The following is a 23,445-nucleotide window of genomic DNA, read 5'->3' on the forward strand; positions in this document are numbered from 1 at the left end:
GGAATGGGTGGGATAACAGGCTTTCCTGCAGCAGACAGAAAATAAGCCAGCAAGGGAGAAGAGGTAAGTCTTGTTAAATGTTTCAGAGACTTAAGGACAGAGATGAATTCCTGGTAGAGGATCTGTTTGGTACAGCTGATGCTATCAGGTAGATAGGTAGGTAGATAGGATGTGGAGAACTAACTACGCTAATCTCTGGTTTGGAGCCCATGAGAGTTGTTTGTTGAGTTTTCTAACCTACTTTAGCTCTCTCAGCTTGTTTTCTGCCTGCTTATCCATCCAACTGATGATTTTCCCCAGTCTTCCTGGTGGGAAGGTGGGCCCATGCAAACCACATGAAGTTCAACAAGGCCAAGTGCAAGGTCCTGCACGTGGGTCAGAGCAGTCCCGAGCACAACTATAGGCTGGGCAAGGAATGGATTGAAAGCAGCCCTGAGGAGAAGGACTTGGAGGTATTGATTGATGAGAAGCTCAACATGAGCCGGCAGTGTGTGCTTGCAGCCCAGAAAGCCAGTCGTGTCCTGGGCTGCATCAAAAGAGGTGTGACCAGCAGGTCGAGGGAGGTGATCCTTCGCCTCTACTCCGCTCTGGTGAGACCCCACCTGGAGTACTGCGTCCAGCTCTGGGGGCCCCAGTACAGGAGAGACATGGAGTTGTTGGAGCGAGTCCAGAGGAGGCCATGAAACTGATCAGAGGGCTGGAACACCTCTCCTATGAGGACAGGCTGAGAGAGTTGGGACTCTTCAGCCTGGAGAAAAGGCGGCTCTGGGGAGATCTAATTGCGACCTTCCAGTACCCGAAGGGGCCTACAGGAAAGATGGGGAGGGCCTGTTTATCAGGGAGTGTAGTGACAGGACAAGGGGTAATGGGTTTAAGCTGAAGGAGGGTGGATTTAGATTAGATGTTCGAAAGAAATTCTTTCCTGTTAGAGTGGTGAGGCACTGGCACAGGTTGCCCAGAGAGGTTGTGGAGGCCCCACCCCTGGAAGTGTTTAAGGCCAGGTTGGATGAGGCTTTGGGGCAACGTGGTCTAGCGGAGGGTGTCCCTGCCCGTGGCAGGGGGGTTGGAACTAGATGATCTTTGAGGTCCCTTCCAACCCAAACCATTCTATGATTCTATGATTCCTTGAATATATGTTGGAAGGGATTCTACCTGACTTCTTTTTGAATAGCAGTGTGTTTTGGGCCCACACAAAATCCTCAGTGAATGTGTGAAGCATGCAACTATTGTCACCTTTCCTCAGTGCCCTCTTAGTATTCATGGTAAGTGTTCAGTTTGGTTATCTGTGCTTCCCCCCTTGCTCCTCTGCTTTATTTAAAAAAAGGGGGCAAAGGAGGCATGTGATGATACAGTGTTCAAGCAAGGCTTTGAGACTCTAAGCAGTCAGGGATTTGTCTTGCTTCTTCTGTGATGGCCATGCCTCCCTTCACTGTGAGACGTTGCTTTGACTCGGGTGCATGCTCTTCCTGATGGTTATTTTCCTCTGGGACCTGCCAAGTACAGGTTTTATATGACATCAGTTATATCTGTTTGTAGAATTCATATGTCAGCTTTGACCCAGAGGACAAGACACTTCCAAAAAGGAACTGAAAGAGTCTGCACTGGTCAGCTCGCAGGCTTCACATCTGGTCATTACATGATGTAGAAGCATAGTTCAAATTAACACTGTCATCTTGTCTCTGATACCAAAGTCACTGGATCTTTTCTGCACAGAAGTTGTCAGCATTAGCGCTCTGTCACAGAAAGGCGATATTAAGAGACCAGCTGAGTTGGCCCCACATGGAATGTAGGCCACAAGGGAGAACGTGAGAGCCAAAGCTCCTTGTGCCAGGCTGAGAACAGGCAAGCAGGAGAAGTTTGGGTCCTGGTGCTGGGACCCACTGCTGTCTGTTCCATGTGTTCTTTGTGTTCATACAGACAGGGACCACAACTGTGATACACCATATAAACGAAGAGCTCCAATAGCTACATCCAAAGTGGGGCTTTCAAACTACAGTGAAGAATGGTCTCAACGGCTTTTCATCATCTAGGAACTGGCAAATATCTGGAGTTTGAGAATTCAGTCTGTGACCAAACCCATATGGTTTCTGGGGAGATCTCTCATGCCCAGTGCTCCCTTGTTTCCCTGTTAGATTTGTATGCCATCCAGCAAGATACTTGTAGCGTGCTATGAGTTTTGGGGGTTTTTTGTCTGAAAGATAAGTCCAGGCTTGATACTCTTTCTGCAGTGCAAGTCCAGCTTCTTTTCATCTTTCCCCAATTCCCCAAATTCTACTTTTGGATGATTTCCAAAGGTAGAAGAGGATCTTGAAGGCCAAGGCAATTTTTGTCAGATCTGTCAGTCAAATATGAGATTGAAATCAATGGCCAAAGCAATTTCAGTGGTCTACCCAGCTCTGAAGCTCTTCTACTAGTCTGGTAAAATTGTGCCCAGGAATGGCTCTAAACAAGTCCAAGTGATCTTGCCAAAGAGTAGAATGACTTACCAAAATGGATGATGCTTTCAGTTTTCAAGGTTACTGAGCCCAGCAGGTAGATGGGTTTCAATACTGTGAATTTGTGACTGCGTAATGCATCAGTATCCTTTTGATTTTTGTTGTTATTGAGCTCCTTAAAAGATCCAGCTGGCAATGACCTTTACTTGTCAAAATTTAATTTCATTGGTTAGTTTTCTATTGTCAACTGAGTTCTGAAACAGCAGTTTGTCTTGTACAGCTGATTACCACTCTCATCTGTCCCATGCAGATGGGACGCAGCTTACCAATAATTTGGGAAGGGTAACTCTCATTGATGTATTCTTATGGAATAGCGGAGGGTGATCTATACTGAGGCATTTTGCAAGACCTCGTGTAGCAACATGGATTCCCCAGCTCACTTGTCCCTATTTTGGGAATTCAAACTATGAAGGTGTGAAGGGACAGTCAAGGCTGCTTCACCCTTCAGAAAAGTCAAAGAGCAAATGTACAGTCATAATGAGAGACTTCTGTACAACAGTCCTTTTGATGATCCTGTTGATAAGCCTTTGCTTGAGTTAATACCTCAAAATCCACCACTGCATAAGATAAGAACTTGCTTTTCCTGTGTAGCTCAAATATTTTTATAGCCTGGCCCAGGCAAGACAGATCTCTTTTATTGTCTTCTCACAGATTTGCAGCCCCCAACTTCCTTAGTTTGAGTGGTGTTGAGATGTATAGCTCTTTTTCCAGAGAAATATAGTGATTTCTCCATTAGGACAATTCCTTATGAAGAAAATAAAAAGAACTGAAGACCCTCCCTGCTGGGGAAGTGGGCAGGGCTGAGATGGCAGTTCTGCCCTAGTGTGAAGTGAGAGACAGCAACTCATGTTTGGGGAGGTGGGAGGTGGAGTTGATGGGGTAGAACTGAGAGCTGAGGACACATGAACTCCCAAGCCATGTCAGAAGAACTCAGTCCTGGTTTTGTGGGATTGTGGGCTGCAGCCTTTCATATCACCAGATCGTAATGTGTTTGGGTACTCGGGGCACATCCCTGGACCACCAGTGTCAACAGGCTTTGGTTCCCATGCAGATTTCGTTCAGTATCTTGCCTAGTGAGCTTCTTGTCTGTACGTCTTGACCTCTTTTGAGACATTGTGCCAATGTTGTCTTTTCCTTTCTCATAAGCAGCATGGGCATCCCATTCGGGGAAACTGAGGCTGCTGCATTTGTCATTCCTGCCGCTCCCTGCAGCTGTGCTCCCCTTGCCCCCCAAATATGTATTGTGCTCTGCTGACACTCTCCTGTTATCTGTTAGTCTGTGCCCAGGTCCCCATCTTTGCTACAAAAATGGGCGGCAATGTTAAGGTGTGGCTTGTCATCTGTCATGTTTTTGCTCAAAGAGTATTTTATGGTGTGAGGGGGAGAAGGCAAATTGGTGACAGAGCGGAAACTGGCCACTTTGTGACTGCTGGTGCTACTGAACCCAATTCCCTGGTGCAGATGGTCTGGCTTGGGGAAGGGAACCAACTGCCCTAAACTGCTTGGCTCAGAGGGACTATGAAAAAGGTCAGGATTGCCCCACCTGTTTTAGGAGGTATTAAAAAAATTATATAATTTGAGAGATGTGTATCCCAGATGCTAACCTTCCGTTCGTTCGTTCTTTCTTTTTTTTTTTTTTTTCTTCTCTCTTCCCCTCTCTACTCCCTGTATCTTGCAGTTCACTCTCCTTCCTTGTCAAGTTAGAACAGTTGGATCTTGGTGGCAATGACCTGGAAGTACTGGTAGGTGCGGGATGGTGGGGAGGGAATATGGGTGGTTGGTAGGGGCAGAACCCTGTATCTCTGTGGAAGCAAGTGGTTTTTCATCTGAAATACAAAGAAATAGACCCTCAGGTTGTTTGGGAAGATTCTGATCTGCCCACCATGGCCTAGTCATTGTTCCAAGCATAACGTTCTCTTTGTGTGTTGGCCCTCGTGTCTTGCTTCTTACTGTCCTCATGCACAACTTACTCTGCTCTTTCCAAGCCCTTCTGCTCTGTTCATTCTCGCTATCTAGCTGCCTAAGGATCTTTCCTTTCCAATGAGACTCTCTGTTTGGTACTTCCTTTCTCTTCTGTGCTGCACTGCCCCCGGCTGTTGTTTTTCACATCTGCTAGGCCAACTTTCTGCCTTTCTCCTCTCTGATTTGATTACTCTACTAGTAAGTGCAGGACCATTCTGTGTTGTTCCCTGCAGTGAAGTCAGCCAAGCATGAGGGGTGTGCCCTCTGTACTGGGGTGCCTCCATGGAGGGCTCTGAGCATAAGCATGCTGACAGCCAGTGGACAGTCTCAGAATTCAGCTTGTCTTGACATTCAGGCACATTCAGTGATGTTCTTTAATTTTGCAGCTATGGATCAAGCTGTTACTGAATCCTGCTCTGAATGTTCTGGAATGCTTTTTGGCAGAAAGCCATCTAAATTGGGAGGCAAAGGAGCAGCTTGTGTAGCATGCTATGCACGAGGCTGCAGCCTGCTTGTGAGAACAGTTGTCTGACATTTGAACCGCACTTCAGTGGTGCATTAACTCCAAACCCAAATGCTAACCAAGTGTGTGGTGTTTGTTGATAGCAAATGGAGTGATGCTATGAACATATGTCTACCATTGCTGACGGTGCTGCTATGTCATATTGGGTTGGCCAGTGTTACCCAAATGTTTGTTTTCATGTCTGAGAGGAGGAGGAGGAGAAAGACTCATTTCTTCCATAAGGCCAGAACTTCTGAAGCCATCTTTAGTTCTTGTCTTGCCTGCTACCAGGCAGTCCTTGCTGTTGTCTTCCATTTTTCCTGTTGGGACCTTCTGCAGCTGGTATGCCATCTCAGACATTTGCAGACGTATGTGCCGCTATATTGTGGCACACCAACACGTTAGCTTCGTAAACCATTTGGTGAATGGTTCTAGGTTGTGTGAAAGCAATAACAATGTCTAGCTTTGCAGAGGTATGGTGTGATTTGTAGCATCCTAGAGCAGCTTCTCCCCTCTGGAAGGGACTGATGCTATTACTGTCCTGCTCTGTTACAGCCAGATACTCTGGGAGCGCTACCAAACCTGCGTGAGCTTTGGTTAGACCGGAATCAGCTCTCAGCCCTGCCTCCAGTGAGTACCTGTTCAGGCTCATTGATTCACCACTTTGCTCCCTTCCTCAGCTGCTCCCTCGAGCTGTAGTGTCTCCTTTCTGATCCTAGGAACTGGGCAATCTCCGCCGCTTGGTCTGCCTGGATGTGTCGGAGAACAAGCTGGAGCAGTTGCCCAATGAAGTCAGTGGGCTAGTAGCCCTGACAGACTTGCTCCTGTCACAGAACCTGCTGGAATGCATTCCGGATGGGATTGGTGAGTATTGCAGGATGGGGAGCAGTGCAGGACTTCACTGCCCCAGCAGTGGTCCTGGCGGGGGAGCTTCAGGCAAGAGTGTGTGTAACAAGGTATTAGGACTTGATGGACATAGTCACAGTGGTTGAGTGCAGAAGCAGTAGATGATACTGGTGAGCAGAACTCTGCAGGATGAGTTCAGGTTCTTGATCTGCATAATGCATGGGTGAAACCTGTGAACAGGCCTGGTGGGGAAGAAAGGTAGTGCCTGTATTGTTAGGTTACATAATCCCTGATGGGAGAGAAATCCCATTTTGGCCAGATGAACATGGAACAGCGTCATTACCTCTGTGGCATAGTTCACACCTAGCTTGTTGCCCTGGCCAGGTCAGCTGAAGCAGCTCTCCATCCTCAAGGTGGACCAGAATCGGCTGACAGAGGTGACAGAGTCAATTGGGGACTGTGAAAATCTGTCAGAACTCATCTTGACAGAGAACATGCTGACAGTAAGTACACCAGCAACCACCCTGCCTCTCCTGTGCTGTTCAGTTTAGCCACGTGTCAGGGATCTTTTCCCATCATCTGGCCTCTGAACCTGATTCCTGAGCATGCTCCAGCTGCTCTCCCTTCAGCTGCTTTGATGCATAGTTTCCCCTAGCTCACAGGCTCTTGAGAAGACCTGGTGGAAGCTGCTTTCTTAAACTGTTTTTTTTTTCCCCTCTGAAAAATTCTCTGGGATAGCTAGGATGCTGGCTCTAGGATACCCAGTCCTGAAGCCCATCCAATCTGATGGGAGCAGGACTATGTCAAAAGCTGCATTTGGCTAGTGGCCATGGAACAGTGTAATTTAAAATGGCCCTGCTCCAAACTACTCATGATTTGATTGCTAAAACACAAGTATTGGGCATGGACACGTGAATAGGAGAAAAACCTTGACCAGTGGTGTTCTGAGTGTGCTACACTGAGGTGAAGAATTGGCGTGTAACAGTTTGTGAACCTCAGGGAAAATCTGTCCCAAAGTTGTAGTGTGAACTTTATAAAAAATTAGTCTATTAGGACAGGAGACAGCTTTTTTTCCCCCAGGATAGAGGGCTTTATGCCTTTATTCCTTTATTCTGTTGCTCTTATCTTTTGCAACTACTGAATCATCTCCTTCCTAGGCCTTACCAAAGTCCCTCGGCAAGCTGGCCAAGCTGACAAACCTGAATGTGGATCGGAACAGGCTAACATCCCTTCCAGCTGAGATTGGAGGTTGTGCCAATCTGAATGTGCTGTCCTTGCGAGACAATCGCCTGGCCCTCTTGCCACCAGAGCTTGCCAACACCACTGAGCTTCACGTCCTGGATGTGGCCGGGAACAGGTCAGTAGCAGGAAGGGTAAACAGGCTTTTCTGAGGAGGCCACTGTGAAGGAACAGCATGGGCTGAGGAGGCTACTGTGAAGGAACAGCATGGGCTGGGCCTTAGTGTGTTTTGGGAGACACTGGATCTGTGCTCGTCCCAGGATCCATGGCTTGGAGAAGCCCAGACTGGCCACCTGGGGCTCTGGAAAGAGGGCGTGTATCTCTCAAGCTTTGCCTGTTAAGCCCTTCTCTTTGATACTTGAATACAGGGTAGAGCTAATGCAGAAGCATGGGGACATTTTGCCATGTGTGAAATAAAGATCAGGGGAAACCCCTGGTCCACTGTCTGTCTTCCTACAGATTTTGTAGTTTTATGTCATCAGTCCTCAGGTGATGGGTGCCAAAGCCTTTTGACGAGCTGAGCCTTTTGATGTGCTGAGACATCTCTCTGAATGCTGTCTGTGGAGGAATATAGTGTTTCTTTTCCCAGTCTAGTAGAAAAGCATCTCCTCCTCTCATCAGCACCCCCACCCAGCGTGCACACACGCACTCAGGCATACATCATAACATACAAGCCCTGGAGTGTCTTTTAGCTGTATCTGTTTTCTATGCCAAGACTGTTCAGCCTTTGGCCCCTAGTAGTGGCCTGAAGTGAGCACTGGGCTGGCTATCAGTTCTCTGCAAATACAAATGTACTTGTATTTGCTTGATTCCGAGTACCTGACAGCTACATGAGACACACCTGGTTCTTATTCCTCAGGTTTTCTCTCCAGCCAGTGCCAGCTCAGTTTCTCCATTGTTTTGCCAACGTGACTAGTGTGCCAGTGCTGTTTGGGTGTCTCACTGGGACTGTTGGCATATAGAGTAAAATTCAGTCCAGTTAGCAGGCCTGTACAAAGCGCAGCCTGAGCACCACTCAGGCTGCCACAGGTCTGCAGTTAATGCAGGGATAGAGACGCTTTTCTTTCCTGATTTGCATGCGATTCATTGGCTGTTTCTGTATCCTGACTATGGGAAGGTGAAATTTCTGCCAGGTGCCATGTTACATGCAGCAGTTTAACAATTTGGGGCTTTGCTATTTAGAAAGCCTGGAATTCAGAGACTAGAGGTAAACAGGTTAAAAACCTTTAGTTAAAAAAAAAAACAACCAAAAACCCACAGTGTCCAAATATCTGTGATCTGGTCTGAAAGATTCTGCAGATTTTAGCTGCAGTTCTGTTAGCTGAGGCTGGTATTTTTTGTACCAGTTGGAAGCTAACCAGAACTTCTGTTTGGAACACTGTATACTGGTCTATGGAAGCATCATTTTCTGTCTTCAAACCCCTCTTCAAAAGTTCACCATTTCCACATTGTTGATGGGAGTTGTTGTCTGCTAAAAAATGATGAGGGTGGGTCACTGGAGTCCAGTCTGTGGCTGTGGCAGAGCCATATGCAACATGAGCCAGCTGCTTCAGTGAGTATAGGAGTGAGGGACCCTGCGGTGGCTTGGCTCTGTCCTCCAATGCAGGTTGAGGCAGTCTGGAGCTGAGTTGAAGTTCCTTCATTACCAAGTAATTTTAATGAGCAGTTCTTATTTTCTTTTGCAGACTGCAGAACTTGCCATTTGCTTTGACAAACCTTAACCTGAAAGCCCTGTGGCTGGCAGAAAATCAGTCCCAGCCCATGCTGAAATTCCAAACAGAGGATGATGAAAAGACAGGGGAGAAAGTTCTCACTTGTTACCTGCTTCCCCAGCAGCCCTCTCCTAGCCTAGGTAAGAGACTGCATTATGAATGCTGCTGCAGTACCGAGTACTCTGGAGAGTGCTGTAGGGAAGAGACCATGAACCTTCCTCTCTGCTTGGTTGGACTGTTCTTCGCTACTGTGACACCTGTAGCAGACCTAGGCTTCTGAATGGCTGGTGGCAACTTTCCAAGGCAGAGATTGTTAAAACTGAGAAATTTCTTCTCTGCCAGGTGGTAAAGAAACTGCAACCTAGTCTTCAAGTCTTCTGCTTTGATCCTTTGACTGAGTAGTTCATTGTCTGTAAGGTTTGCATCCTGTCATGATGATATTCTTGTGTCAGTACTTCTGATTTGTGCCTTAATCCTACCCTTTTCCTTAGTTCTTGGGTAAGGAGTGCTAGAGCTGAACTATTCAGTACTTTTTGTAGAGCCTGCCGTGGATCTGGTGGGAGATGTACAAGAGGTGACAAGATCTGGAGGCCACATCCTTTATCCTCAAGGCTTCTGTGGTTTGATGCCATGGGTGGATCAAAAGAACTGCCCTAATGGGTTGAGAACTGTCTTTCATCCAAGGCTGCAACCCTGCTTGTTCAGAAATTACCTCCCACTGTGTTATCTTTCTCCCCAGAGAATCTTTTGCAGAACAGTGTGGATGAGAGCTGGACAGACACCAATTTAAATAGAGTCAGTGTGATTCAATTCCTGGATGAACCCAAAGTGGATGATGAAGATGAGTCTGGAGCTGAGAGACGGGTAAGAAGGAGAGTTTCTCGAGGCTTGTTAGCTCCCTATGGAAACATAGGCACAATCTAAACTTTTTTCCTAAGATGGGGAACCATTGTGGTGTTCATGTTTCACAGCCCCTGTGATACTCTACAGACATGTACTACATTTTTGCAGTCCAAAGGGCATTTGGTGCCCGGAGGAGACAAGCAGGTATACAAGAGAATTCCCTGAGAGCCTTTGTGCAGATTTACAGTTTGACGGCTGCCCCATGGGAGTTGAGCTGTGACTGCTAACCTGCCCATAGACCATTCGGGTAGTCCAGAGATCCTAATAGAGCACTGTCAGGACTTTTAGTTGACCCCCTCCATGGGGGAGAACTGCACAGCCAGACTCGAGCCAGGCAATCTCCAACCCTTCAAGCCTGGAGCCCGATGCAAGCCCATGCTGTGAAGTATCCTGTTACTGAAGTAGCTGAACACTGTAGAGAGACTTAACAACTATGGCAGATCATTTTGCTTTAATTGCAGATGCAAAGGGCAGGATAAAAGTTTCAGTTTTCAGGAAGTACTCTGTTGGTTTAAATCTCCTGAAGGATTTTTTTCCCTTTGTCTTGTGAAAAGAGATTTTCTTGAGATCTGAATCCTTCTAATAAATTATGTTTGCATCTGTCCTTGCAGCATGGGTGTGCTGCTGGTGTTGTGGGGGTTTTTTTGATTGTTTTTAACATTGTTATTAATTTTAGAATACTGTTTTTCTTGACTCTTAGCTGGGGTGGAACTAGCTAAGCATCACAAATTCTGCTAGCACACGGGCTTGTCAGACATTTAAGAAACATCAGAGGGATTAAGAAGATATTCCACCTGTGTGTTCCTTTAGGGGTTTCTGTGTTGACAGTTTCGCATTTACTAAGCCTGAAGCACAATTTAAAACTTCCCGTCTCTATAATTCCTCTCAATCCCTCTATCAAATGGAAAGCAGGATAATGTCTGAGGGAGAGCTCTGAGAAATGTTATCTGCCTCCATTTCTTTCCTTTTCCCAGCTCTAGGCTATAGTGATGGAGAGGCCCAGATCAGATCCTGCAACGCGACATTTAGGTCATGTCCAGCTGGGGTCTAGTGCTCTGATAAAACGTTATTTGAACTGGTTCAGTCTTGAGGCGTGACACACGCTGCTCTGACTGTTGAATCTCCTGCTCTGAGAGTTTTTCTTTGGTAGGGCTTACAGCGCAGGGCAACCCCTCATCCCAGTGAACTGAAGGTTATGAAGAAAGTGATTGAAGTTCGGCGCAACGAGGTATATGCTGCAAAGCCTGACATGGACCTGAATTCTCCGAACTCAGAAGTGAGTGCTGTTCACTAAGAAATGGCTAACCATAGAGAACATGTAGCGGGCTTGGGGAATGGGGAGGCAGGACGTGTAAGATGGGCAGAAAGAACATGCTTTTCGGAAAGTTGGAAGGGACTGAGCATGGATTGCCTGGATTCCAAGGGTTGGAATCTGCCTTGTGGTGTCAGCTGGGGCCGCTGAGATAGAGCAAGAGATGCAACCAGGAGACAGAGAACAGCGTAAGGGGAATTGTGTGTGTTGGTACCACTTTTGTCATAACACAGGGAGGGGAAAGGAAGGCTCTGATATTCCCAGTAAAGAATGATGGGAACAGAGTGCTTGGGGAGGCCTCTTGCTGCCCAGGTGTGATACTGAGAATAAATGTCTACATAGATGGTGGAACAGGGGTGGACCTGGGTGAGAGGCAGCAGACTTGGCAGGGAAAGCAGCGGGCAGCCTGAAGAAGCAGCTGGTTCTGTTGGTACTAGATCATACCCCACCTTGCACCATCACGCTACATTGCTTCACCTGCTGCTTTGGTTTCCATCTTGACTTTTACAATCATCTTCTCAGGAGAAGAGGCTGAGCGCCATGTCAAATCGCAGTGAGGACTCGCACCTTTCCAACAGCACTGCCTCTGCTGACTTTAGGGGAGAGGAGGAGGGAGAGAGGAGCTGGCCAAATGGACGGGTGCCTGAGATGCAGGAGCTGGAGAAGGAGGCAAAGCCCAGAGCTGAAGAGGAGCATAAGGAAGCTGCTGACCAAGAGGAAGAAGATGTGGAAGTGGAATACAATGAGGTAGGAGCCTAGGAGCTGCAGCAGGGTTATGATAAAAAGTGGAAGGACTTGAAAGTTTCAGAGAAAATGGTCAATGGATGTACTGAGTGTGATTTGGGTATCACTGGAGGCAACTACAGGCTGTGGAGGCCAAGTGCAAGTAGAGAGTCAGGCAGCTTGTGGGAGCTGGGTCCATGGGAGACTAGGAAGAACAGTGTGGGAGCCAGACAGGGACTATGGGAAAATCAGGGTTACAGGTTTGAGTGCCCTCAGTACCTGGAGCTGACAGATGATGTGTGGTGAAGGACTCAATATGGAAAAAGGCAAGTACGGTGAAATTTTAACATGTATTCCTGCTTCTTCTGTGGCACAAAAGCAGCAGCACTGGCTTTGCCGGCGTTGGTAGTGGGGGGACAGCAGGTTTTTGTGCTGTCTCCAGATATGGCTGTTACCTGAGGCTCACAAACTTTCTGGGGCTTTGCCATTGTAGCCCACTGTGCACTTTGCTGAGGACACACTAATACGGAGTGAGGATGAGGATGAAGATGAAGAGCGACCATTCCCAGTGGAGAAACAGAGGCTTATCCGCAAGGACACGCCCCATTATAAGAAACACTTTAAGATAACTAAACTGCCCAAGCCAGAGGCAGTGGTGGCACTCCTGCAGGGGCTGAACAGTGATGGAGTCCCCAAAGAGGAAGAGGAGTTAGGAGGCTGCAATAACAACACAGAGCCCGAGGATCAGGAGGAAGTGTGGGATGAGGATGACAGAAAAAATGGAGCTTTATCTGCTCAGCCGTCAGTGAAGGTAAGGTCTTGTGGGAAGGGGGGAACATCAGAGGGGTGCCAGACCTCCCTTGAACTACCAACCAAGTTGATGTGGTACCAATGAAAACATTGGCAAGAGGCTCCAGCACTTCAGGAGAGACATGCTGAGGGTGGGAGAGCTGAAGTTCTTTCTGGGTCTCATATGATTGTCCAAGAGCTGTGTCATGTTGCTTATGTCTGACTCCTTGTGCTATATCCGGATTCTTGCACCCTCCCCATTATGTGTGATGTTGTGTTCTGTGCTGCAAGAACAGTTCTTTTGTCCCACCACTGACAGGGATTCTTCCGTTCCTTTCAATTGCCTCCTCACTGGTTGTTGCACCTCATTTGCAACAGAATGAGCTTTGTCCCTGGATGGTTCTAATCTCAGGCTTATGTTCAGGCTGCTTACGCTTGTCTTTCTGCCACGGTGCTTGCTGGAGAGGAGTGGGTAGTGAGAGCAGACAGGAACATACCCTTCCCCTTGGTTCTACCCTGTGCCTGCCCCAGTGCAGATGCAGTCTGATGAAGTGTGTATTGGGATTTGGGGGAACTTGTGCTCTGGAGTTTTACCCATGGGGCCACGATGGGCTTTTCTGGTTATGCTGGGGGCCGATGAAATAGGAGGTCCTTGGCTCTACTCAGCTGAATCACCATGTTTGACTAGGGACACACAGAGATTCTTGCTTGAGGAAGATCCTCACCGTAGAATAGGAATATACTGATAAGGGGCACTGTATGAGGTCAGAGCAGTTCTTACTGAAGTTGGTGTGATGATTTTGTGAGGTGTATTTGGCAGGCGGGGATTAAGATGTGTCTGAATCTCCATGATAGTCTGACACCAACAAATCTCAGGGATGAGATGTAGGTCTCTGAACTAGTGGAAGGTGCTGGAGTAAAATCTGTTCTTGCTTACTGCACACACTCCAGACTGTTGGGATTGTTTCCACCCCATGCTGGAGCTCAGATTGCTCAGGGAATGTTCTTACACTCAAGTTTGCTTTGGAGCCTTTCTCTCAGTGGATGCCTGCCTTGCTGTGTCTGAGCTCATACAGGTCGTTCCTTGCTCCCTAGGGACAAGGCATGTAGTTTCCTTACTGTTTGTGAAGGTCTTCAGAATGAAAAGGAGTTGCTGCTGCTCGTAAGAATGTGTGAAGCCATCTTGAGTCCCCTTCATCCAAGAGCTGACATACTTGGGAAATGCCCTGACCCAAAAAACTTACTTTATATGGGAACTCAAAGCTGAGGATGCACTGACCCATTGGCAAAACCTGTGAAGACTACATAGGTGTTGAGACCATGGGTTTGGTGTATTGACCAGAAAGTTACCTTTGTTATCGGCTAAGCCTTCTGCCTGGAAATCACAGTTTTCCTTTTCTTGGGGGTGGGTTTGATACCTGCTCCATGAAGGCAGATTTATTAGCGTGCCTCCTGAGCTGTCTTCCAGAAGTGGGAATGTGGGGACCAGTGTCCCTGTGCAGTGGAGTTTCAAGTAAGAGGTACTGCATGCATGCATTGAAGAAGGAGGTAAGACAGGGTGTGCAGGAGGCTGAATCCTTAAACCGGAGGGTTTTTTGCAAAGACAGTTGGTTTTCAAGAGAAATTCTAAGGTTTCCTGTGTTTGGGAGCAGGATCCCTGGGTGTCTGACAGGATGCAGTGTTGCACTGAAGGCTCTTCCCTTTGCAGGAGGGACCAATGCAGTTTGATTTGGGATTGCTTCATTCCTGTGCAGCAGCTGGGTGGCACCAGAGGTCCCTATGTGCTTTTCTCCTGTGTTGTTTAATCCTTCCTTCTTCATTGAATGACTCGGTACAGAGGGGGTAAGATCAGTAGTGTTCAGCTTGTGAGCTTGCTGGTCACAGCCTCAGAGTGCCAACACAGACAAAATATGGCCTTTAAGATGCAGCTTCCAGTTATCTGGGCCGAAGAGCGCTGACACTCTGCATGCTGTGAGCCCCGGGAGCAGCCCTGTCGCTGGTACTCGCTGGTAGGTGGTAATCAGGAGTGGTGTGAGTGGGGTCTGCTCTGGTGTGCGTTTGTGTGTTGGGTGGTGGTGGTAGTGGTGGTGGGTTTGGTTTATGCTCCACTAATCCGCATGCCTCTTTGCTGGTTCCTGTCCTAACAGGGGGTGTCGTTTGATCAAGCCAATAATCTGCTGATTGAACCTGCTCGCATTGAGGAGGAAGAGGTCTGTACCACTCCTACTGTTCTCTCTCTGCCAAAAATCGTTCAGTCTGCTTGATTTGCTTCCCAGGCTCACCCATTGTTGTAGGGGAAACTCTGATCTCTCTGGGTCAAGTGGCTTCTGGAACTGACTGATCACAAACACACAATGATTGTTTCTTCCCCTGCTTTCACCTCCTTTCCCTACTTTTTCCATACCTGAGGTGAGAATGGCTGCTGCAGATCAGGAGTGAGATGGAAGAAATGTAAAAAACCAAAGAGGGCTGAGGTGGAAAGGTCACTTTCTATTTGCTGTGCACCGAGGAAAGAGAAGGTGGAAGAAAATAAATGCATACTTCTGGGAGTGGTGGGTAGCCCTGAAGGGGTAGACGCCTCAGGAATCTGCCAAGTGCTGTGCATGACCCTTTGGGAGAGGGGGGAGGATCTAACTCAGGACACTGTGCCATTGCATGAGAAAGGTGGACTGGAGCTAATGATTTTTTGCTTCTCATGCAGCCCCCCCCTACAGAATCCCCTCAAGTCTTGACATGCAGCACTTTGGGATGTCAGAAGGGGGCAGGTGGCACTAGAGGATCCATAAAGCCCCCGGCACGTGTATGGTGTTCTGCGCCAAAGTTTGAAGTCCTGTGTCTTGCTGCTTTAGCTCATCCTCTGACTACGATTAACTTCCTGAATTTGTTTCCAAGTTTTCAGTAAGCTTGCCTGATCCTTTGTGTCAGTGGGCTTTCTGCAGGCAGTGTTTCCAGGGAACTGTTGGGAGCAGAGTGCTGCTGCCACTGGCAAGAGGCAGAAACCATTGTCAGTACTAATGGCTTGCCTGAAGGTTTCTTCCTTTAGGACAGTACAATGGTACCAGACCCATGTATTACATGAGAGCGCTGGCCTAGTTGTCTGTGTGAACTTGGCTCTTTGCTGCTCCCTCAACTGTAAAATGGAGGCTTTTCTTTCTTGGTTTTGGAGTAAGACTTTCTGGGAGGGAGATGACAAATCCTTTCCACTTCAGGCAAAATATGAGCTGGCACAGATGTGGTTCACTGTTAGTGTGTCCTGAAGATTTGTCCATCTTAGCTGTTGATCACTGAAAAACCCATTAATATTTCTTGTGTTTCTCTTTTGCGTAGCTCTTCTGTCAGTCAGAGACAAAACTGAGTATAGCCAGGTACTTCCTGGTCCCTCATTTGGGAAATCACTGCTCTTGGTCCTTCTTTCCAGCTGTTAGACGTCATGTTCCAATTGCAGAGTTTTCTTGCTCCTCAAGGTGCAGTAGGCCAGGAAACCTCAGTCTTGTGTCAGGAAACAGTCTGCCTGGCTCTTCTTGGCTCCTGCCTGTGCTTCACCTGCATCTGATGGAAATGCGAAGAACTTTTCTGTGGTGGCTGGAGAGGATAGTGGGTTAGAGGCCCCAGGTTTGCTCTGGTGTCCCTGCAGCACAGTCTCCTCTGTGCAGATCTGTTCCCCCACTGTAAAGAGCACTGTGGTAGTGCAGCTCCCAAGGACAAGCATACTAGAGATCCACCAGATGAGTGGTGGTGGCTGAAATCTCCCCAGAGCAGACCAGCTTTGGGAAACAGTTGATTGTCCTACAGCTCTGAGGGAGTGATCAGCTCGGTGGCTGGTTGCTGACCTCTAGTCAGTGACACTCTGTCAGTTTAGTGAAATCATGCTGGGTACCTACCAAGACTGCAGCTCATGTGGAAGATTCAGTCTCCAGAAACATCAGTGAAAGCAAACTGTGGGACTCAGGCTGAGAGAGCTGGACTTGGGCACTGCACGGTTGGGATGCCTCGGTTATGCTGAGAAGGATGCCCTTGCCATCTTTGCTAGCACGTCAGCTGTGAAAAGCACATGCCTCTCAGTGAATAGATGGAGGACAACAGGAGAAATATTCAGGGTCTTAAAGACTACTTACCATCTGAGTAGCTTGGAAAGTAACTGATCCTAGAAATAGCATCTACCTGCTGTTTCCAGGGATGATTTCATCAGGTTTGGGTTGGAAGGGACCTTTAAAGGTCATCTAGTCCAACCCCCATGCAATGAGCAGGGACATCTTCAACTAGATCAGGTTGCTCAGAGCCTCATCCACCTGTGGATCTGCTGTGCAGCTGGAAGAAGATAGTGGAAAGAGCGTCCCAAATTCTGTTTAAGTGACCGATGCTTCTTTGTCTGCAGTAATGGCTGATGTCATCCTTCTGTGTTTCCCCAGGCTTAACCTGTGTCCTGCAGAGCATCTGAAAATATAGGAGTCATGAAGGGCTCTGCACTGGTGAAACTTGTGCTGACTAAGGAGCTTATAGGTTTTTACTTCTCCCATGATGCTTTCTTCCAGCTGCACAAGGTTATCTAGGGAAGATATGCTGCTAGTTCCCCTCCCTAGGACAAAGCTCGGCTGATCTTAGATGTTCAGAGCACCTTGACTTCCTTGATGGAGGGTGGAAAAGATCCTGTCAGCAGCTCCTGCTCAGGTGTCATATCCTGTCATTCTGGAGTCAGAAGTGAGTCAAGTCTTCTCCTTAGAGGAGTCTTGTCCTGTGGAAATTGCTCAGAAATATTACCATTTGTGTTTGAATGCAGACCTCATGCTTGGCACCACAACTTCTGTTTGCCAGAGGCAGACCATGACAGCACAGCTTGGTGCTGAAGCATCCAGTGTTAAGGGGGTTCAACTTCGAAAAGGTTGGCCCACTTACTGCATAGCATCAGGATGCCCTGCTGTTATGAGCAGTCCTGTTTATCTCAACAATGCTGCTGCAATACTGTCTTTACACTTGGACCTCTGCACCTTGGTCTGTTTCTGTTGTTTACTGAGTGAGACCATGTCCTCACCAGGACATTGTCAGGCTTAGAATTCAATGTAGGGAATTTGACTTTCCCGCAATGTGACCTATGCATTTTAAACCCTGAAAAGAGTAATAAACCTCTCTTCTATACTGCAGGACAGATCGTGTCACCTGTATTTGCTCAGCTGGTTGAACCTTCTGACAGAGCAGAATCCTCTCGAAGTTATGAAAAGACACAACACATTTATTTTTTTAAATGACTGAAGTTCCCATTGAGCAAGGAAGAATATGCCATATTTTCTCTTTGAAAAAAAAGAGAAAAAAAGGCTTTGAAAAAAGCCTTTTCTCTGGCTTTTAATTTATTGCCATAGGACTGTTTTTTATGACTTTCCTACTGGGTTGAAGGGCCCTTAGTATTCTTTCTTGTGCTGTGACCTTCCAACACTTTGGAGGTAGGGATTGTAATCTCTTGTAAATGTACAACTTTGCATTCAGGTCTATTAGGGCACAGTTTGAATATGATTCACCTATAAAGTGACAGAGATTACCTGTGTATTTACTGCTTATTCTTCATAATACATCACTCTGTGTGAACTGCAAATTTTATCTGATCTGGAGCTTTCTTAAGGACCAAGTAGTAAACTGTGGAATGATTTCTCACACAAATACAGAACCATCTGCAGAGTTTCCTCTTCCTGCTCTAAGAGCGTGGCGCAATCATCTGCTTTCTCAAATAGAGAGAACAGAAAGCAAGAGAGGAGTATTTTTATCAGAGAGAGAGAAGATACTGCGTTTAAACAAAACACTCCACTGTGAATCTGATTTTTGCTTTTGAAATAGGAAAATGCACTGTATATAATGAGGATTATACAAAAAATTTATATTAAATTTTATATATATATAAAAATTATATAATTAAAATAACCCCTGTAGAAATTAATGGGGCTTAAGCATTTGCATGCCTTTAAAAAGAGGTCCTTATTTGCAAGTTCAGTAGTGTTTTCTGACTGTGTCAATAGAAGAGAAAGGTAACTTCTAGAATAGTTTGGAGACCTTGCGATCCAATCTCCAGCTTGGATCCAGAAACTGAAATGAGGCAAGATTGGGATAGATTGCCATTTTTGGAAGATACACTTTAGCAAAAAAAAAAAAAAGTGCTGTGTGCAATTCAGTAGCAACAAGCTAAATTTACAATGAAGATAACATAGATTATTTGGAAGAAATCCTGAAGTCAAGTCTCCTACCACCACTGGCAACCAGATACTATACTCTATTTCATAAGTCAGTCAAACTTTTTATTACATATAGTTTCCTGTTACTTGATGCATGTGCACACACGCAGGTTCCTCCTGCTGGGAGAAACCAGAAACTTCTCCAGATTTCTACTTCTTGAATGATTAGAAGACTTTCAAGCTGAACTTGCATTTGTTAATTCATTGTTTTCATTACATTTTATCTTGAAAAATCTCTTTCCTGCTGTGTGACCCTTTGTCTGCATGTCCTTGGAATATTTTGATGGACATCAGTCACACCACCTTCTAGCCTTCGTTTTGCTAGATAAAAGAAACCAAATTCTTCTAGTGTTCTCTTGTAAGATAGATTTCCATTCCCTGTCTTTCTCACTACCTTTCCATTCACCTGTTCTACTTGAATTCAGGTTTGTTGACTGTGGCTAACATGACAGAGTCTATTCAGACTTTAGTTCACTAAATTGCATGGTTTTTCTTCCACTGCAAATGTGGTAGTTTCTGTTCATGGATGGGAATTCTCTTTAGCTACCCAGCTTTTGTTGCATTCAGCATCACAGTTCTTCGTGAGTTTTGTCCTCCGGCTTGTTGGTGTACGTAAACATATCTCTGCTTGTATGTTTTAAAATGAGTGATGCCAGGTTTAGTGCAAGAATTTTCTGTATATCTCATTGTCACCTTGGACAAACACTCTCCTACTGTGCTATCTGCCCTTAGCAGCACAAAGTGGAAATGAAGCACAATTTCTAATGTGAGGCTAGCTGTAGAGACAGATTTTAGAAGAGCTGTAAATTCTCCAGTCCTTTCAGCCCTTTAATTGTATATTAAATGATGGGCTAAAGCAGACCTTTAGAACAGTAAGGAATTACTGGGCTGAGAGGAGTTTCTAAGTGAAATTTTGTAGTCATGATGATGCAAAATTATGACTATACCAATTATTTTACCACAGAAAAAGAATCAGTAAGAATAGGAATAAAAATTCCTTACTGCTGAAGAGAAGAAGATATATAATGTGTTTCAGTGTCCCTCATTCCAGCTGAATCTGCAGGATTTCTGCATGTAGGTTTTTTTGTCCTATTTCCAGTTCTGGGAATGGTTCAAGGCTCGGTAGCTTTGTCCAATATTCACTTGGTTTCTCTTTATCTAAGAAGTTGAATGTTTTCATTTCCAGAGGGACTATGTCCAGTTGCATACCATGATTTAGCCAGCTCCGTTCCTTTCAGGATCCTCTCTTTTGCTGTTGGCATTTCCATGCCTGTGGCAAACCTGGATGCCTGTCATGATGAGGAGGAAGTACTAGATTCTGAAATCCCTATTTCTTGAACTCGTTAATGAAAGAGCTAATCATAGAATCATAGAACAGCCCAGGTTGGAAGGGACCTCGAAAGGTCCAACCTTTTGTGGGAAAGGGCGCCTAGATGAGATTACCTAGCACCCTGACCAATTGCGTCTTGAAAACCTCCAGTGATGGGGACTCGACTGCGTCCCTGGGGAGGTTGTTCCAGTGATTGATTGTTCTCACTGTAAAATTTTTTTCTTATTTCAAGATGAAATCATATCTCTATAGAGACATAGGTATATAGATACAAATATTCATATATATGATATAGAATCATAGAATCGTTTTGGTTGGAAAAGACCTCTAAGATCATCAAGTCCAACCGTTAACCTAGCATTGCCAAGTCCACCACTAAACCATGTCCCTAAGCGCCACATCTACATGTCTTTTAAATACCTCCAGGGACAGTGACTCCACCACTTCCCTGGGCAGCCTGTTCCAATGCTTGACAACCCTTTCGGTGAAGAAATTTTTCCTAATCTCCAATCTAAACTTCCCTGGCACAACTTGAGACCATTTCTTCTTGTCCTATCAGTTGTTACTTGGGAGAAGAGACCAACACCCACCTGGCTACACCCTCCTTTCAGGTAGTTGTAGACAGTGATCAAGTCTCCCCTCAGCCTCCTTTTCTCCAGACTAAAATATATATATCATGATATATGATTCATATCTATATGCTAGCTACAGATTCATATATATATTAATATCAAGATTAATTTATATCTATATGAACCTATTTTTTTAATTTATGGTTCAAAAGTCATCATATTTTAAAAAAATACATCCTTTCTTCATTCTCAGTTAATGAAATGTCTACAAGAGTACACCAGAGCATTGCAGGTCGCCTGTCCCGTCTGCTCTTAATGCTGCTGTCACTCACTGAGGCTTGCAAACTCTTCTTATTTGGCACGCTCTCTGGTTAGTGATAAAGTGAGTGGAGAGGTGTTTAGTAAGAAGGCAGTAAAGTGCTTAGTTTCTCTGATCTGTACAGTATCATCTCTGCCTTGCAAGTATCCATTCCTTTGGTAACTAAAAACCCATCTGAATGGAAGAAGAAATAAGATCAGAGCTAGAAAATCTGCGGCTCATACCCAGCACGCTGCTCCTCTGCCAGGGCAGGATCTTTCCTTCGTGTTCCTCTTGGCGTTATTTGTTTTTAATTTAGTTCTCAACAGCTCATGCTGTAATCTTCCACCTTCTATTTGGTCACTGATATTTTCAGCCTATCCCCTTGTCCTCACGAGTTACTGCTTACTGAAGCCAGACAGCTTTAGCTCTTCTAATCTTTCCTGATGAGTCAGTGCCTCTGGCTCCTGAACTCTTACATTTATGTCTTATGTAAGTACCCTCTCTTTTGTTGAGGTGTTCCTGGAAAAAGGACACACAGAATTGAATGTGATGCCTGTGTAAAGATGCCTCTAATGGTGGATGTGAGGGAATTTCTTCAGGGATGAGGAAGTGCAGACCTTAGCAAGACATGGTGATCCTTTCACTGGTATTTTCCCAGATCCTTGCAATCTGTAGTTCAGGATTTCTGGACTGTTTATACCATCGTACTAGACATGATGGAGCTGCTGTCTATGACATTGTCTGATCTCTCCAATCCCATTTATACATTTTTAGTTCCACAATATTTAGTGGTAATAAATTATGTAATTTAATCTGTGAAGTTCTGCCAAGTGAATCTGTTAAAAGATAGCTATATTAACATATGAAAAATAGGTTAAAATGGAATTAGTCCTTGTTTGAGTGTGTTCCCCAGAGACGTACAGGCAGAAACACAGGTGGGACCAAGGCGTTAGAGGAGAGGGGAGAGAGATGTAACTGCTTCCTTGGCTTGTGCTTTGGTGCCATTGATGATAAATGGGTTTCCCCAGGTCTCCAGTGGCAGTTCGAGTAGGTGACAACTCTAGGCTGAAGTGGCAGCTTTTTCAGTTTTCCCACTTTCTCCTTCCCAGTAGCACTTTTCTATGGAGGACATGGATGCTTGTCTGTTTGTGAGGAACTAGGAAGAAGCTCTGGATATGTTGCCCACTTAATGAAAGTTTGCCCTTTCTGCAAAGGAAGGAACCGGAGTCAGTTGAGCAGCATGTTTCTAGGTGGGGAGTATCACAGATCAGTTGTTATGTCTGAGATGAGCTATTGCTGAGCAGGAGGTGGATCCCTGCTTCTAGGAGAAAAAATGCAAGAAGAGAAAAATACCCAGAAAAGTCACTGGCGAGAGTGATCACAGGGGTGGAAGCTGTGCTGTCCCTGCTGTTATGGCAGCAATTTGCTGTATTTTCAGAGTATCAGTCTAGACATCACAGAAGTCAAGGCAGCTCTGAGGACAGATGTGCTTTTGGGAAGAAATAGCTTACTGGTTTAGTGCAAAAAGCAGTGTCTAGGCTGTAATGTGAAATATTGACTATAGAACTGAAAGGCCTTTATAGGCTACTGGATCCGGTTCCTTCTTTCTCAGGTTCATATTCATGTCAATTATTCTTTTCATAGGCTTCAAACATTCACCAATTCTGCTTCTTACCACATTGTTTTTAAGGGAGAACTAATTTGCTTTGGGAGTTTGACATTTGCTTTCCAGCCTAAATATACTTATGCCCAATTTGAGCCCATTTGCTGTTGTTCTAGCAGTGTCTTTAATTTGGTCTGGTTCCTCCCTGGTGGTTTGCTTTTGTAACGTATGTTGATAGACATAAGGTTCTTAACACTCAGTCCAGTTGACTTTTCTGGCAAATTTCCCCATATTTTCAGTCTGGTTTCTATGAATTTGTGAAATCCGTGGGTTTGTTGTTTATCTTTCAGTTAGTTTACACAATCAACTTACTGTGCAACTGAAAGTGACTTTCGGTAACCAGTGACATTGTATATTCCTCGTTCATTGTCAAAAACAGCAATCCTGTCCTATTGATTCAGGCACTGAGCAAAACCATCAGCTATCTTTAGAAATACCTGGATCCTGTTATTAGAATACACTCCAGTCCTGGTCTGGAGACCTAGTTTTTCATCATCTTTGGAAGTTTTCGTGTTGAATACAGATACAAGTCATCAGAGCATTACTAAAATCCAGTGAGACTGGAAGAAAAAAAAGTGGTATTTGTAGTTAGATCCTAATAGACTTCTTTGGGCAAGAAGTGTTAGTCTAATTTATAACTGGTTTTAAAGTGTGCTGTTGATGACGTGCAATGCTATCTCATGAGTACCACATTTCTCTGTCTCACCTGAATAATTCTTGTCTTTCAATACTTGCATTTTACTCAGTCTCTGCATCTTGCACCGGGGACGATGTACTTATGGTCTGTCTAGAATCAGGGATTTCTTGTGAAGATCCCCGCAGCTTTCTGCTACGTTGTTGTCTGGGCACCAAAGGAAATGGCAAGGGATCTCATATTATTT

At 45.6% G+C, this 23,445-nt stretch overlaps 1 protein-coding gene across 40 annotated transcripts in view; it reads left to right on the plus strand.

Annotated features, from left to right (window-relative positions):
* SCRIB (scribble planar cell polarity protein) overlaps positions 1-23,445 on the plus strand; it is a 113,426-nt gene that overhangs the window by 26,791 nt on the left and 63,190 nt on the right. For 36 of the 40 annotated variants that reach the window (XM_075743118.1, XM_075743104.1, XM_075743103.1 and 33 more), the window contains exons 6-16: positions 4,174-4,237; positions 5,515-5,589; positions 5,679-5,823; positions 6,190-6,308; positions 6,963-7,162; positions 8,730-8,896; positions 9,496-9,620; positions 10,810-10,935; positions 11,494-11,718; positions 12,188-12,505; positions 14,631-14,693. In XM_075743118.1, the coding sequence (XP_075599233.1) occupies positions 4,174-4,237; positions 5,515-5,589; positions 5,679-5,823; positions 6,190-6,308; positions 6,963-7,162; positions 8,730-8,896; positions 9,496-9,620; positions 10,810-10,935; positions 11,494-11,718; positions 12,188-12,505; positions 14,631-14,693 (1,627 nt within the window). The remainder of the gene's footprint in view (positions 1-4,173; positions 4,238-5,514; positions 5,590-5,678; positions 5,824-6,189; positions 6,309-6,962; positions 7,163-8,729; positions 8,897-9,495; positions 9,621-10,809; positions 10,936-11,493; positions 11,719-12,187; positions 12,506-14,630; positions 14,694-23,445) is intronic. The other 4 variants (XM_075743125.1, XM_075743092.1, XM_075743101.1 and 1 more) reach the window with 1 other exon arrangement.

This window comes from Balearica regulorum, chromosome 2 (genome assembly GCF_011004875.1).
Source record: "Balearica regulorum gibbericeps isolate bBalReg1 chromosome 2, bBalReg1.pri, whole genome shotgun sequence".
Classification (NCBI taxonomy): domain Eukaryota; kingdom Metazoa; phylum Chordata; class Aves; order Gruiformes; family Gruidae; genus Balearica; species Balearica regulorum.